This window comes from Megalobrama amblycephala, linkage group LG9 (genome assembly GCF_018812025.1).
Source record: "Megalobrama amblycephala isolate DHTTF-2021 linkage group LG9, ASM1881202v1, whole genome shotgun sequence".
NCBI classification, from domain to species: domain Eukaryota; kingdom Metazoa; phylum Chordata; class Actinopteri; order Cypriniformes; family Xenocyprididae; genus Megalobrama; species Megalobrama amblycephala.
The window spans coordinates 37,612,077-37,629,950 of NC_063052.1; the positions used below are offsets into that span (position 1 = coordinate 37,612,077).

Here is a 17,874-nt window from a genome sequence, read left to right on the forward strand (position 1 = left end):
ATATTATTCGCATTTAACTGCCACCTTGTGGACATTTTTAATAGTGAAACAAAATCGCTTCAGTGGAACTTTTCATGTTAACATTTACTGATGCCACATTACAAAAAGTGACCCGTGTTTTTGCACTTTCTACTGATAATTAATATGACGTAAACTTATTACCATTATTTTAAGATATTCAGAAGCACACCCTATTAATACTATAATTAATAGGTTTAATACCGCAAACCTACTTTAATATGATAACAGCTATGCAGTAATTAATATACAGTCATTTTATTTATTTATTTTTTTTTTTCTAAAAGTATTATTGAAGCAAATCCATTTAAAATTATAATCTTGAAGCAAACTGCATTTTTTTTTCCGGTGTTTGAAAATAAATTTCAAGATTTGCTGTATTATTTTATTCGCATTTTACTGCCACCCTGTGGACATTTTGTAGTAGTGCAGCAAAATCAGTTCAGCGGAAATTTACGTTTACATTTACTGATTTAAGCACTGCAAAGAGTGCTTTTGTAAATAATAATTCATTCACACGTAAAATTATTACCATTATTAATTGACATTCTACTCTTAATAATGGTACTCTGTTAATACTATAATAATTAATAAGGTTTAATACTACAAATCTACTTAAATATGATGCAACAGTTAATATAGTCACTCTGTTTTTTCTCTCTGCAAAAGTCTGATTAAAGCCAGTCAATTTATATTTCTAGAATTATCCAATTTATTTTTTTAAGTAGTTGAAAGCAAACTTGTTCACACCTTCTGCCTTTGCTGTATTAATTTATTCGCATTTTACTGCCACCCTGTGGACATTTTTAGTAGTGCAGCAGAATCACTTCAGCAGAACTTTTCATGCTTACATTTACTGATTCAAGTCCATAAAAGATGATTTTGTATTTGTTACTGATAATTCATGAGACGTAAAATTATAACCATTATTAATTGACATTAAAAAGTAGGCCCAATCAATACTATAATTAATCGTGTTAATACACCAAATCTATTTTAATAAACGCAATATTTAAAATAGGATCATTCTATTTTTTTTCTCTCTCTCTAAAAGACAGATTAAAGCAGTCAATTTAAATGCCTAATCTTGGTGCTTTTTTGAGTGTTTGACCTTCAAACTCCGCTGTAGTATTTTAGTCGAATTTTACTGCCATCTTGTGGACAAATTCAGTAGTGCAGAAAATTGTTCTGTCAAATAATATGGCTACCAAAATGATTATAAATCAAAATCAGGTGTTTTATCAGCAAGTGCTGATTATTTAAGTATAAAACAATAGCTGAGTGTCAGAATTATTTTTTTAAAGTAATAAATAAAATATGCATTAAAGTATAAATAATTCACATTAACAACTTAATTGTTTTATGAAATATATTTATTATGAAGGGGAAAAATCTACTGTCATAAAAGGGACAAAAAAAAACATGTAACAAAACACGTGACCGTCTACATTGGTGATAACGGCATTTCATTAGAAGTCGACCTGCACACAGTTTCACACACGGGCAGGGTCAGGCTGACCTGGGGTCAGTGCGGCATCTTTAGCTCTAACGCTTTTATAAAGCAGGGAATTACAGGCATATCGAGATCATCCACTCAAACAGGATGACTTCAGCCCAAGCCAGAGGCACAAGAGCGGGGCGGAGCGACCGATGACGGCCGTCTCAAAGCACTATGCTGTCGGGAGCAAAGGAAATTTTACAACAACATCATTCTAAATTTCATCGTTTGGGTGTGCAGTCCTGTCAAAATGTTTGTTTTCTTTATAACATTTCAACCCCAAAGAAACATAAAGAAGATTTCATTGCACGTGTTGGACAGATGTCGGAGCCAGTGGGATGTCAGTGTGAATAGTAGTGCTGTTAGCTCACGGAGACACTGGATGTTTGATCGTCAGTATGTTTTTGTGAGCTTGAGTAATAACAGAACAGGTAAACAGTAACAAACACATACCGATACGCTCTCACGCAAATATATTTACACATCCGTGCAGCCGGAGCCGAGGGTAGCAGCGTGTTAGTTGGGACATGAACGTGTGGTCGAGCCGATGCACACAAAAAAAAAAAACATGACGTGTCCGAGCCGACGAGGAGAACGCGTGTAACCATGATGGCTGAGTGGATGTGAAGGAGATCACAGTAACTGATGCAGGTCCGTTACAGATGTGACAGGAAATAACCTCACGGTTCTGAGGGTGAAGTGGAGGAGATGTCGGTTCAGGCTCTATGTAGTGCTGTCAGGAGGGACGATCCTTTGGCGAGCGCTCTTGGGTCGGTGGCGGGGTGTCGGGGGCGAGCTGCGTTCGCTCTCGGACTCGGAGGGCTCGGTTTCGGCCTGCGGGGAACCGGTGTCACCCACCAACTCCCGCAGGAACTTAAACTTAGACAGGAAGAGCTGCCACACCACATACCACCCTGCAAACAAAGACAACAACACACTGTCAATGTGATACAGCACGTTTGGCTGTCAGGTTTACTCTGGAACTATGAGAGATATTATATGCTTTTGCATTTATCTTCACGAATATGAAAAAAAAAAAAATGTATTCCACTTCACACTAAAGCATTTGCGTCAACTGTATAATAAAGCACAGATTCAGCTGGTAGTTGTGAATTTATATGTGGATTTAATGTGGAATATATGTGGAACTTAAATGTCCTAATTGAACTAAGGCTTAATCCTGGCTTAATCTGAGCCATGTCTGTGAAACCGGGTCTTTAAAGGGTTAGTTCACCCAAAACTGAAAATTATGTCATTTATTACTCACCCTCATTTCGTTACACACCATTTTTCAAGTTCAAGTCCACCGAGGTTAATCCTGACTGCTTTGTCGGACAAAAAAATGGAGGATTCAGCGTTATGATTGGTTGGATCGCTTGTCAATCAAACTCCCGGCGAAGGGTCAATTACTCAACCTCATGTCGTTCTACACCCGTAAGACCTTTGTTCATCTTCAAACACAAATTAAGATATTTTTGATGAAATCTGATGGCTCAGTGAGGCCTCCATTGACAGCAAGATAATTAACACTTTCAGACGCCCAGAAAGCTTCTAAAGTTATATTTAAAACAGTTCATGTGACTACAGTGGTTCAACCTTAATATCATAAAACAACGAGAACACGTTTTCTTTGTCAAAAAAACTACATAAAAGACTTTATTCAACAATATCTACTGATGGGCGATTTCAAAACACTGCTTCATGAAGCTTCGAAGCTTTACAAATCTTTTGTTTCGAATCAGTGGTTCGGATCACGTATCAAACTGCCAAAGTCACGTGAACTATTGAAATTTCGAAACACTTATGATATAACAAAGCCTCCTTTACTGAAATCACGTGGTTTTGGCAGTTTTTTTAACATGCTCTGAACCACTGATTCGAAACAAAAGATTCATAAAGCTTCAAAGCTTCATGAAGCAGTGTTTTGAAATCGCCCTTCATAAATAAAGACGTTGTATGCCCAAAAAAAAACAACGACAAAAAACGACTATTTATTATGGGCGATTTCAAAACACTGCTTCATGAAGCTTTGCAGTGTTTCAAAATTTCAATGGTTCACGTGACTTTGGCAGTTTGATACGTGATCTAAACCACTGATTCGAAACAAATGATTCGTAAAGCTTCGAAGCTTTAGTGTTTTGAAATCACCCATCACTAGATATTGTTGAATAAAGTCGTTATTTTGTTTTTTTGGCACACAAAAAGTATTCTCGTTGCTTCATAACATTAAAGGATTAGTTCACTTTTAAATAAACTTTTCCTGATAATTTACTCACCCCCATGTCATCCAAGATGTCCATGTCCTTCTTTCTTCAGTCGAAAAGAAATTAAAGTTTTTGATGAAAACATTCCAGGATTATTCTCCTTATAGTAGACTTCAATGGGCACCAAACAGTTGAAGGTCATAATTAGTTTTAAATGCAGCTTCAAATTGTTCAACATGATCCCAGATAAGAAATAAGGGTCTTATCTAGTGAAACCTTCACTCATTTTCTGAAAAGAATTGAAAGTTTTAACCAGAAATGCTCATCTTGAACTAGCTCTCTTCTTCTTCTCCTCTATTAGAATCCAGCAGTGTAGACGCTGCTAAGCGATTACTGCCCTCCACAGGTCAAAGTTTTAACTAATTTTTATTGCAATATGCTAGTTCAATAGTATATAACAATTAGTTCAAACTTTGACCTGTGGAGGGCAGTATTACGCTTAGCAGCGTCTACACTGCTGGAATTCTAATAGAGGAGAAGAAGAAGAAGAGAGCTAGTTCAAGATGAACATTTCTGGTTAAAACTTCAGAAAATGAGTGATGGTTTCTCTCGAAGCTTCATAAGACCCTTATTTCTCATCTGGGATCGTGTAGAACAATTTGAAGCTGCAGTGAAACTAATTATGACCTTCAACTGTTTGGTGCCCATTGAAGTCTACTATAAGGAGAATAATCCTGGAATGTTTTCATCAAAAACTTTAATTTCTTTTCGACTGAAGAAAGAAAGACATGAACATCTTGGATCATGGGGGTGAGTAAATTACAGGAAAAGTTTATTTAAAAGTGAACTAATCCTTTAAGATTGAACCACTGTAGTCACATGAACCATTTTAAATATGTCTTTAGTAGCTTTCTGGGCATTGAAAGTGTTAATTATCTTGCTGTCAATGGAGGCCTCACTGAGCCATCAGATTTCATCAAAAATATCTTAATTTGTGTTTGAAGATGAACAAAGGTCTTACGGGTGTAGAACGACATGAGGTTGAGTAATTGACACTTCGCCGGGAGTTTGATTGACAAGCGATCCAACCAATCATAATACCGCATCCTCCATTTTGTCCGACAAAGCAGTCAGGATTAACCTCGGTGGACTTGAACTTGAAAAATGGTGTGTACTGAAGTCTTTTTGCGGCTAAAACAACATACCTTCTGATGTTCATTCATGTTTATTTGCTGCTATAAATTAAGTAGTAAGAAGAGATGATCGGTTCACGAGCCGCTTGATCTGAGGCGCTACAGAAATCTGTCACGACACATTAAAGAGCCACAAAACATTTTTATTGTTCGAATTTCTTAAAAAAAAAAAAAATTACAGTTTGAAAGCTGGGACATTGTTTAATATCATAAGTAACCTGCTCTGTCTTGTCTGTCGACATGTTGTCAGTGTCCTCTTTGCTCCGAGATGTATTTTCTCACTCTGTGTGGCGTGACAGCACGACAGAGCAACAGTAACTAAGGTTCTAAGGGCGGGTCTTTGCGAAGGGTCAATTAATGACAAGATTTAAATTTTTGGGTGAACTATCCCTTTAAGTTTTAACAGCAGTTAATCTCAAGAATTTTTCCTGTTTTAATTAAGACCAATAAGATTTGTTTTGCATTTTCACCCATGTAATGTGTATATTTCTCATTGCCATAATGAAAAAAATTCAAATCATTAAGTCTAAAAAAAATTAGGATTTTTTTTTTAAGTAAAACATAAAATATGCAATATACTGATCAAATAAGAATCATGATAATAAAGAAAAGTAAAATATATAGAAGAATCTAGGGGGAAAATGTCATGAAAATAAAGTCAATAAAATCTTAATATTAAGTTCAGTAGACAAAATAAAATTCTCTTTTCTATTTTTAATTTTGGGGTAAAATATGAAATAAGTAAAATATGAATCAACAGACAGACAGATAGATACAGTGCTCTCCTAATTCATTACTTGATGTTAATTAACAAATTAGACCTTACTGTAATGCCTTGCCAAAAAAAAATTCTTATGCAAAATATAATTTTTTTTTTCATTCAAATCTTTGGTAAAATATGACCCGGGCTCACTCTTGGTATAATGTGTGACTTTATTCCAACAGATTGTGACACTTTAGTTAACACAGACACACACTCTTCCTCATAACTAGTAACACACAGAAGAGCAGCAGGTTCAGTTCAGTGACCTACATAGATCTGGTTCAAGCAGGCGTTTGACATGATGACACAGATCTGCACAGCTCCTCAAATCACACACTGGACACTGATATAAGAGCAGACAGGACTCTACAGTACAGAAAACCTCTTTCCAGCTGCTGTGGGTCAGTGAGAGAGACCTCGACTAAAGTCAACACTCGACTCACAGCGAGCTGCAGAAATGAGACGTCCGTGTCGTAATCAAACCTGCTGACAGTCAGAAAACCTGCTCTATTTTTGCATTGACTGTACCGACCACATTCTCACTCATGCTCATAAATCACTGTAGAGAAAATCCTGCAACTGAAGGTGTGACTCTTTCTCAGAAATGAGACAAGCTTCATGACCATTAGATGTCAATCACTGCAGTAGACTTCACAAAATCATGCAGTTCCTCAAATCTCCAGTTTAAGAAAATTAAAGTATTTGGACAATCAAGTCTCACTTAAAAATGTCTGAATGTCACTGCAAGTGTGTGTGTGTGTGTGTGTGTGTGTGTGTGTGTGTGTTTCTCAGGGGTTTGTGGGTCACTCACCGAAGAGCATGAAGAGGAGGACACATATCAGCGTGGCCACGATCACCAACACCGTCAAACCAACACTCTGCCACATCCTCCCCTCCTTTCCTAGAAGAAAAACAGAGAAAAACTCCTTCACATCTGTATGAGCTCTATAAGATCATCATGTTCTCAGTTCAACACTACAGCTGTGACGCCCTGCAGAAACACATCAACTGTGTCTGATATTATACTTCTGATTTCAGATATCATATGATATGCATAATCATAAAGGATCACACAGTTCTGCTCAGTTTACTTGCCTTTTGCAGAAGCTGCAACATATTATAATGTTAGATAGATTTCATGTTTCATGTCTAAAATCGAGATCAACACACCATGTCTGATAATACCACAGCAATAAAACAACAAACCATTTAAATAATAAAAAATGACACTTAATCATCCGTCACATTACACAAAGCAACAATATATCATCGTATCACTGTGTTTCAGGCACACTTTGACAATAGTTCAGCGATGAAAATATGAAACATTGAACTGAAACTGATCATGAACAGTGTAGCTTTATCATATCATATCATGTGATGAATCTGATTCTGCATGTGTGATATCAGTATAAAGTGTCGTCACTGACACACTAGAGGTCCAATGCTGATCTGAGTCATGCAGATGAAAGTGTTTATGTTTATGATGATCAGATTTATGATCAAACTTACAGTCGTTCACTCCTCACAGTCTTCACGCCGAATCCCGCGGGGACGGAGGCCGGTAGCGCGTGTCATGGAGGGGCTCAAATATTCTCCTTATCTACATCATTGCGACATTTACAGAGAAAATAGAAGAACGAGAAACACCGAGCTCGAGTCAACAACACTCTCAATCTGAGATGACCCGGAAGTGCTCACGCCTGCCGTTCCGCCTCGCGGCATTGTGGGAATTGTCGTTTTCACCGTGGAAAAATAATGAAATAAACTACATTAGTCTTTATAACTCATCTCACTTGACTAAGCTATTCTGTTCTTTATTAATCATTTTTTAAAATGTTACCGTGCAATAGAAATTTTGGAAATGGTGGGTAGCTACAATAGTGTTTGGATTTTTAATTAAAATAATAATTCAATAATTTTTAAATCAATAATTTAATGGTGTTTGGGCTTTTAATTCTTCTCTAATCTTTATTAAATTTTTAAGATTTTTTTTTTTTTCAACTTTCTTGATTTGTTTTTCATTCATTCCCACAATGGGTCCTCGAATAATTCACTAATAATCAGTAAATTAGGCCCATTCGTATTTATAAATGTATAGAATGTAAGAATCACTCTCAAAATATCTGTTACACATGGTGAGGTAATCAGGTTAATATTGGACACAATAAAACAGAAACAACAATTAATCTATAATAATAAACACAAACAAACAATGTCTTTATTCAGATGCTGTATCACTTTGATGTAAGCAGCTAAAAACAAATGATTATCTTCCTCTGAGTAAGAACACATATATCTTTGATGTTTTTAAACATTAATTAGCATTATTTTTTATCAAGTATTTTATATTGGGGTATAAATTCATTTATTGTATTTGACAGGTGTGATGATCAGTGGAGTTGAGTTTTTACCTCCATCATTATTACATGGGCCAAAAAATGGATAGAGTTTCCCAGTGAAAGACTGACCAGTGAAAGAGTAGATATGAGAGCTGGACTCCACATCATAAAAGGAGACCAGACCCTCCTCATAATCCACAAACACACCGACCCGCTGCGGCTTCACTCTCAGAGACAGAGAGACAGAGGGACCAGCACCGGCCCAATAATTATTCCCATTCTTCAGCCGCACAGTCCAGTATCCATTACAGGGTCTCAGTGTGATCTCTCCCTTCCTGTTAATGTATTCTCTGGCCACTCCTAATTCCCATTTAGTCTTTACCTTCACCTGCACCTCAAAATAAAATCTCCCTGAGGAGAATCCCTCCTTTCCCAGGACACAGAGACATGAATCAAATCTCTCTGGTTTGTCTGGGAGTTTCTGTCTAATGTCTCCATGTCTCACTTGTTTTCCATCATCAGACAGGATGAGATATGGATTAGCTGTATCAGGATCCAGAGTCACATCCACTGAGAAAACAGAGAATATGAATCACAACTTAATACAGACATTCTGTGATGATTTTTTTAATATTTAATCAGTGTTTAATCATCCTGTAGGTCAGTAATGAAGCTGTGAGTAGGGGAGCGCGGGGCAGAAACTAACACGGGGTTAGTTGTAACACACGTGGTTTAAATACTTCCACACAAGCTAGTGTGAAGAAACTTAGCATATTACTAGTTGCCATGTCAACAATATATACAGAAAAAATTACACTAAAATTCAAAAATCTTTGGAAGATATCACTGAACATTTATATAACAATAGCAAAAGTCAATTTCTTACTTAAGCTAATTTTTTATCTATATTTTTTGTGTTTATTTAAAATTAGACAAATATAATATTTTAATCTCCAATCTGTTGTTCACTAACTATCAGAAGACACTAACCAGGTTTAAAGTCCAGTTGCTTAGATAGGGTTCGTTGTAACACTGCATTACAATGTGCCCCACTATTAGAAATATTCTATTCTATACAGTTACCATATAACTGGCATAATTAACTTTTATGAATTTCTGTTGATAAACTATGGGAAAAAAGGTGAATAAAGACTGAGAGTAAGAACCTGAACATCCCAGAAAATATTATTTTAAGAAATGTTCAGCATTTGTTCTGGCTCGTCTATTTCCCAGCCAGCAGAGCCATGTGGGGCCCAAATGGGTTTGACCTGGGCTATCTAACTGGGACCCAGCCAGTTTTGCACCCAGTTTCCATGTAGGCCCCACATGGATTTGCCCAGATGAAATGAACACTGCTTAGTGTGCACACTACAGGCTGTTTAATGTAACACTTAATCAGTGTTGGAGGTAATGAGATAATTAAGTGATTGAATAATGATTTTGTATTAGTGAAGAACATCTGCTGTTAACAAGCATAATCACTGAAGGAAAGAGAAACACAAGAACTACTTCCAGCCACAGCCTTGGATGAAATCAACTGAAGATAAAATACATTACATCTCTCAAGATCTGATTAAACAACTCCACAAACAACATTAGCTTCACTTATTACTAACCAGACTGACTTTATTTCTGTCAGACATCTACAGAAGTTCATATTAAGAATTATTAAGAAGAGGCTTAGATGTTGATTACTTATTTGAAAGTAATAGTTTGATTTGATGTTACCATTGTGGCGATCAGTGTGTGCTTTAGTCAGGCTCTTGACTTTTTAACATTAGTTTTTCTCTTGACAGCTGTGTCTGTTTGTTATGGCGAGAACAGCGAGAGAAAATATAATCAGATGCTGATTGATGATAAGAATATAATCATCATATATTGGCTTAACTCATTGATATTATGTGGGAGGTTTATACGGGTGCTATGTTATTAATTCTGTTTTATTGTTATGATTCTACAGCAAGAGAATAATAGAATTTAATCAGAACATCAAGCGATTTATAACACACCATTTACATATTTTGGGCTCCTGTGAGTTTTACTCGCACACAGACATCAAGAATCAGCGTATGATTCTCAACAATGGTGACAAGCAACATATTCTGATCAACAGATCAACTCTGAACATTAGAAAACAAGCTACTAAAAAGTCACATAAACGGAACAAAATAAAATATGAGAATAAAGGAAATTAGTAAGACAATTCAGCTCATAATTTATTCATGCAGCAATGCATGATGGGAGCCATGGATGAATTTTGATTGGTGGCTCCCAGAATGCACTGCAACATGGTTTATTATTCTCACCACTGTTGAGATTCACAGGCTGATTCTTGATGTCTGTGTGTGCCTAAGAGAAGGATTTTTTTTTTTTGCTCAGAACAACTGTTTGTGAAATCCTTCAGATTATATTGATAAAGCTGATCTTGTGCTGTAGAATCACAGTTCTGCTGTAATCAATAATGTAAATCTAACTCAGAGATTGGGCTCTAAATGAGTTCAGTGATTCAAATCAAATAATGATTATGTGAAAACATAACCAACACCTGATCATTTTTTCTCTTTGTTTGTCTGGATGTTATAACTCAGTTAAAACAGCCCAAACAAAATTTTATTTTAAAAAGTCAAGGGACAAGAGCCCAACTAAAGCAAACCCTCATCTCCACGATGGTGGCTTAAAATTGTGATTTTCTCCTTTGGTGATTCTGCTTGTTATCATCAGGTGTCTTCAATAATGGTCAATCATTACTCAATTAATCACTTAATTATCTTATTAACTTTAACACTTTTCAGTGTTCTTTTAACACTCTTATTTTAACACTTTAACACTCTTGAGTATGGTCTCACATGTACTCCCAGGAGAGTTAATTTAACACTGCAGTTTTTGCTGTGTACTAATCCTAAAGACCTTGATTAGCTGGTTCAGGTGTGTTTGATTAGGGTTGGAGCTAAACTCTGCTGGACACTGGCCCTCCAGGACCGGAGTTGTCCATCCCTGGTATACACTGTATTGATAAAACAAAGCCACATATTTGTACCAGACATGTGTGAAATGAATGTGGAACAAAAGAAATTCCCTGAACCCTAAGTAGATTTACACAAACTGAGAAAGTCAAAAAGCGTTAGGTTGTGCCCTGCGCTCCCTTATATGAATGTAATCTAGTGTAGTTCAGACACACACTGTACCTTCATACTTGTCATGATCACTGTCTATTCCTGTCAGTTCCAGGACTACATCTCCCATCATCCTCTCTGCCACTCACCTGCACACACTTCACACTAATCACTAATCACCACACCCAGCTGCAGCTCATTACCAGGACTATAAAAGACTCTTACACACATCACCTCACTGCTAGGTCTTGTTTTCCCAGTGTAACATTTCCAAGCGTTTGTCCTGTTTATCCTGTCTGTTCTGGTTCCTGTTTCTGATCCCTGTCTGGTTCTCCTGTTCTGTGATTGATAGCTGCCTGCCTTTTGACCACTGCCTGTTCTCTGACTACGATCCTGCCTGTCTCTGATGTTCCTGTTTGCCCCGTTTGACCATGCCTGTACGACCACGCTCAACATTTAATAAAGCTTCGCATGTGGATCTTACTCTGAGTCCCGCCTTCGTGACAATACTGCTGCATCCTCTTCAGATCTGTAGAGACTAATAACAATAAAACATCATCAGATCTTTGATGATTTATATGTGGAATTATAGACAAGCTTTAAGGTAATATTTAAAGAATCGTGCACTGTTAAAAATAAATGTAAATTTACAGGTAATGGTCTGTATTTTTTTACAGATTTTTCCTGTTTTGTCATTATACACTGAAATGCCTGTTGTTTTACTGATATTTGCTGTAATTTATTTTCCACTATAAAATTTACAGGGAATTGCATGTATTTTAGTATTACATTAAATTTCTGTTTTTTAAAAGAAATGTTCTGTATTTTTACAGAATAATGTGTAATTTTACATAAAATGTTGATTAATATCTTACAGATTTTTTTCTGTATTTTGAATATTCTGTAAAATCACAGAAATATAATGTAAATTTACATATCCGATGTAAAATAATGTGGAAAAACATGTAACTGTGAAGAAACATAACATTTCCGTTTTTTTATTGGTCTTAATCACTACTCTGACTGTTCCGCTTGTCGAAGTAGTTCTGCTGCGTTCAATGTTTCGTTTCGTAACGAATTTCTTTTCATAATATCATCTCATAATATAATATAATCATACATTCTTTGTTGAAATACGCGGACATTTCAACAATGTAGAGTTTAAATATCGAAATGAAGGAATTCCCGCCCGGCGCAAGGATACAGTCTCTTCAAAGAACACGGCGGAGCAGCGGAGCTGACTGGAGTCACTCGACCGTTAGGATTGCTGCTGATCGTGGACGTGAAGCGAAAATAAGCAGGTAAAACACACATTTTCTAAACTTCTCTCTATTATTATATGTTCACTCAAATTTTTTTTAATTACATTCAAATTTTCCATCCATTTGGATTACATAGTTTTTACATAAACAAACTACTCTACAAAACATTACAGAGTTTACAGAATTAACAGAGGTGTAGATGTTGATGAATTATTGAGATTCATTTGACGTTACCATCTTTGAGGTCAGTGCTGGCTTTAATTGGGTTCTTGGTTTCATTGTGTCAAGAGATCTCCGGCTGCTATAGATGAGTGTTTATAAAGCGCCTCTGTTATGGCATAAATGTCAAGAGAACGTGTGATCCGGTGCTGATGGTTAGATGGTCCGTGTACGTTTTGATAGTTTGTTTTCTAATTTGAAATGAAATACGCAGAAACGAGAAAACGGTCGTCTCCCGTTTTTTCGTTTGTTAAAAAAACGGGAAAACGAGATTTTGAGTCGATTTTCGTTTTTTTCGGGTCACGGATAGAAAACGGAAACACGACTTCAAAACTCGTTTTCCACATGTGGGCGGTCATTACACGCCCGTTTCAGCCGATTGGTCAATCAAATCTGAGCCAGTGACGTCATCTTCAGTTCGTTCAACAAAATAATAGTCCTCTGCCGCTATATCAGTAGATGTCATAAATCGGCTTTCTTCTGTGCAATAACGCGTATTTCACAGAAATATGTTTGCACAGATAAAAAAAGTTTAAAAAACCTACAGTAAATTTAATTAAGTCTGTTTTTAAGCTGTCATTGTGTTTTTAAAATGTAAAATGTAAATGCCTCTACATGTTACCTAGCGCATGACATCCTTTGGGCTACTACCACCGATCAATAGGCTATACATAATGATAGACTATTCTCTATTATAGATCAGTGGCTACTGCACTCATTTTTTTTCTTATTTTAATGTTTTGTTTACATTTTATACATTTAAATTCAATCATTTAGCAGACGCATTCCTTGCAGTAGACTATGCAGTCATCTTAGAAAATAGGCTATCCACTAGGTGGCAACACCTAATAACGGTATCACCATCGGGGGGCTTTTTAGTTTTCCTTAGCTTATAAATGGCCATACAGATTTTATCTCTTAAATTAAACACTTTTATGAACACAGTGAACATTATTATATGTCACAGTTTTCTTGCTATCCTCACTTTTTCTGTCTTTCCTTCGCTTTTGAATGAATTAGCTATAAATGGCTCTGAACATTTTACTTTCAATTTCGATTTAACGGCTATTGGCGATTCTGCGTCAATTGCTTTAGTGGACAACAGCGAAACAAAAACTCTCGTATATTAAACATAGAACTTTTATTATCTTTGTAATTATTTTATTATCTTCTATCATCTTTGTAATTATTTTGTTTTGTAAATATTCGTGGCTTAAACAGCGGGAAAATTTACTGTATGCAGTTCTGTGGATGTTTTGAAAAACTTAAACTAAACGAAAATTATTGTTGCTTTGTCAATATAATTTCTGTTTTTCCCCCTGACTTTCAACTGATGCGATCATCGTTTCATTAACCGACAAGATTATATTAAATTAGAATTAAACGAAATTTGATAAATGTCTGCGAATCATTAAAAAAATCCCAGGGGTTTAGTTTTAGCCTATGAACAAATAGCAGAATAAACAACAGAACATGAGGATTCTTCATCATCACGCACCTGCAGCGCTTCTGTGAACGGCGAACAAAGGATTCTATTAGGCCTATATAAAAGGAATAAATAAAAAAAAATATTTCACTTAAGTAATTAACATATTACCAAAATGAAAGGGGAAAAAATGCGACAATATGAGTGTCGGTTCATTTTTGAGAAGTTCACAGAAAGGAAACCGAGACAGCAGAAAATTTCTTTGTTTAGGCTATTTTACGAGCAATGTTTTGTTTTTATTGTGAGTGTACAAAAATAATAGGCCTATTTAACCATTCACAAATTCGAATGGTGTTACATATATTTGACCATAAATGTCTGAGTATTTTAAGTTGTTTCCGCTTTTATAAGAAAATTCAAGTGAACGCGTCGGCGCCTCACGCACACACATCAGTTTTAGTAACTTGACATCACAGCCTGTTAACTGTCAAAATAACATACATTCAACCAAATATATAAAAAGTTATACTGCTCATTTTAAGTAGTCTGTGTAGGCCTACAATAAAAGTGTAATATAATAATAAATATAGTTTAGCCTCCAAATCGTGAATATTGAAACATTTGGATTTGTGTCAAATTAGAGAGGTATAACGGCGGTTTCTGTTTCAGTTCAGCTTTAAATTAATTCGTTTTGGCTTAACATTTATATATTATTTTTGTCATAACTAAAATAGCGATGTAGCTGTAATTTTGTTCTTTAATGTTTGATCTTTACATATTCCCAATCTTTTAACCAAAGGGTTATTAACATTAGCCTATATTCAGCAGGCAATGTTAGGCTATATAAAATAAATAAATAAAGAGAGATGAGCTATTGTTCGTTTTTCAAAATTGCTTACACTACTTATTTATTGTGATTTATTCTATTTATTCAAAATAGAATAAAATAAAAACTGTAGTTTTTTTTTTTTTAAATCTGTGCTTTTCATCCGCTCCTCTGTGTGGGTAGTGCAGTTTCAACTATGCATATTAAACTACAAACAGCATTACAACAGTCTGTGTGCTGATTAACATTTCTGAAATAAATATTTCTGTGAAATATGCGTTAGGTTGCACAGAAGAAAGCCGATTTATGACATCTACTGATATAGCGGCAGAGGACTATTATTTTGATAACGAACTGAAGATGACGTCACTGGCTCAGATTTGATTGACCAATCGGCTGAAAGGGGCGTGTAATGACTAGTGATGGGAAGTTCGGATCATTTTACTGACTCGGACTTTTGAGTCTCGTTCAACAAAATGAACGAATCTTTTTTCGAGTCATTTCGTTCATTTCGTTCATTTTAGCAAAATGTAATTAAAATGTTACGTGTTACTTCCCCAACACATCTACTACTTATGCAAACGTTGATCCCACTACAAACAATACAAAACTACAATGCTATAAGATTCAGAAATGATTAATTCATTACCTGGGTCTTCAGTTTATGACAAGCTGATTAAGCTCACCTCACCTCTTGTCTGACAAGTCTTCAGGTTTAAGTCATTCCTTAATGACGTGACAGGCAGTCCCATGCTAAACCAATGCAGTCCGAGCCGCAAAGAGAATTGATTAGTTCATTTCATGAGTCTTTCGGGTTTTTGAGTTGTTCCTTAAACACGTGACAGACCCATACACTAAGCCAATGCATTCTGAGCCGGAAAGAGAATTGATTAGTTCTCTTCATGAGTCTTTCGGGTTTTTGAGTCGTTCCTTAAACACGTGACAGACCCATACACTAAGCCAATGCATTCTGAGCCGGAAAGAGAATTGATTAGTTCTCTTCATGAGTCTTTCGGGTTTTGAGTCGTTCCTTAATCACGTAACAGACCCATACGCTATTTCTGACATTTCTGTCACTGTTTTTGTTACTGTTTCTTGAGGATCTGTGGTGTGTTATTATAAATAAAGCCCTGTTATAAATAAAATATTGATTAATTTATCTTTTTGACTGTCTATCTGTAAATAAACACTAGGCTATATAATAATATAATAATCCAAGCCTACAATACAAAGTATTTATAGCCTAGTTTGTTCATTTTTACTCCAATTTTGAGTTTGCTGTTATAATAATTGCTTTTCCTAGGCAGACTTGACATATTGGTCTAATATAAGAAGATTGCTCAAAAAGGACATAATGACATAAATTAAAAGCAAATAACATTTTGAATTTGAATTATTAATGTTAGTTTAAAACATCAAGGTTATGATAACTTCAGCTTTAACAGTTGTAACACAAACTCAAACAAAACTGGAGAGTTAACGTTATTTACTAATAAATATAATGTGCTTGGGTCACACAGCATAGTGTATGGGTATGTCACGTGATTAAGGAACGACTCAAAACCCGAAAGACTCATGAAGAGAACTAATCAATTCTCTTTCCGGCTCAGAATGCATTGGCTTAGTGTATGGGTCTGTCACGTGATTAAGGAACGACTCAAAAACCCGAAAGACTCATAAAAAGAACTAATCAATTCTCTTTCCGGCTCAGAATGCATTGGTAGCGTATGGGTCTGTCACGTGATTAAGGAACGACTCAAAACCCGAAAGACTCATGAAATGAACTAATCAATTGAATCATCAGGTGAACTACTTCTAGCAGTACAGAACCTGTAGAATATTGCACATGCGCGACTGAACGAATCACCCCCCGAGACGACTCGTTCTTCCCGAGTCACATAAAAGATTCGTTCAAAATGAACGAATCGTTCAAGAACGACACATCACTAGTAATGACCGCCCACATGTGGAAAACGAGTTTTGAAGTCGTGTTTCCGTTTTCTATCCATGACCCGAAAAAACGAAAATCGAGTCAAAATCTCGTTTTTCCGTTTTTTTTTAACAAACAAAAAAACGGGAAACGACCGTTTTCTCGTTTCTGCGTAGTTTGTTTTCCAATTTGAAATGAAATATCAAAACGTACACGGACCTTAGATGTTGATGCTGAGAGTCATCGTTTAGCCGAGGCGTAAAGACCAGGGGTCAGAAAGTAAAAGTCCTGCCATATTTTTTATTCCACCCACTGAAGCAGTGTTAAAGTTAATGAGATAATGAAGTGATTAATTGAGTGATGATTGACCATTATTGAAGACACCTGATGATAACAAGCAGAATCACAAAGGAGAAAATCACAATTTTTAAGCCACCATCGTGGAGATGAGGGTTTGCTTTAGTCGGGCTCTTGAACCTTGACTATTTAATGTTAGATTTTGTTTGGGCTGTTGTAACAGTTAGTCAAGCAAAGAGAAAAGATGATCAGGTGGTGGACCGTCTCGGCTGATTCTCTGCTTTTGGATATTCGTTGCTGGTAAGTACTAACGTTAGCTGTTTTGTGTTTAAAAATTGATCTCAATGCCAAGGAATGTGTATATTATAATATTGAGTGAAATATGTTGGGTGAAATACAGTGTTAAAATAATTAATCGAGGTGAATTGTTTTAACAACTGGATACAAACGCACCTTCGCTTAAATTCAGACTCACGTAATGTGCAAAATAGCATTGTCAGTGAGCAAGACCAGTGTACAGTTCAGAATTTGACTATGGCTAACTGGCTGGCTAGCTGGCTTGATTTCATTCATTGAATACGTTGGATTGCGATCGACTAACATACGTGACTCAATTCAAATCAAGTTTGCTAGCTTTTCACTATTAAATCCCTCTCTGTTCTAGTTTGTACTATTCTGAATAATGTTTGAATCTTTGTATTTTTTAGCACTTGTGTTTATTGCCTCCTTAAGATGTTAATATTTCAAAGTTATGAATGCAATAATTCATTACTAAACAGCAAA

General features: G+C 35.9%; 2 protein-coding genes across 3 annotated transcripts in view; both read right to left on the bottom strand.

The window, feature by feature from the left end:
* Positions 1-1,373: 1,373 nt before the first annotated feature.
* On the bottom strand, positions 1,374-7,382 carry smim13 (small integral membrane protein 13). The gene is made up of 3 exons (XM_048203726.1): positions 7,189-7,382; positions 6,488-6,577; positions 1,374-2,430 (listed from the first exon to the last, which is right to left on the bottom strand). The coding sequence occupies exons 2-3, from the start codon at positions 6,561-6,563 to the stop codon at positions 2,240-2,242; spliced, it is 267 nt and encodes an 88-aa protein (XP_048059683.1). The 5' UTR covers positions 6,564-6,577; positions 7,189-7,382; the 3' UTR covers positions 1,374-2,239.
* Positions 7,383-7,882: 500 nt separating this feature from the next.
* Positions 7,883-17,874, bottom strand: part of LOC125276137 (E3 ubiquitin-protein ligase TRIM21-like) — a 42,365-nt gene continuing 32,373 nt past the window's right edge. Inside the window, exons 5-6 of one of the 2 annotated variants that reach the window (XM_048203628.1) lie at positions 11,616-11,669; positions 7,883-8,588 (exon numbers count right to left, since the gene is read on the bottom strand). In XM_048203628.1, coding sequence (XP_048059585.1) covers positions 8,041-8,588; positions 11,616-11,669 — 602 coding nt within the window. In that variant the 3' untranslated portion in view covers positions 7,883-8,040. The remainder of the gene's footprint in view (positions 8,589-11,615; positions 11,670-17,874) is intronic. The other variant, XM_048203627.1, reaches the window with a different exon arrangement.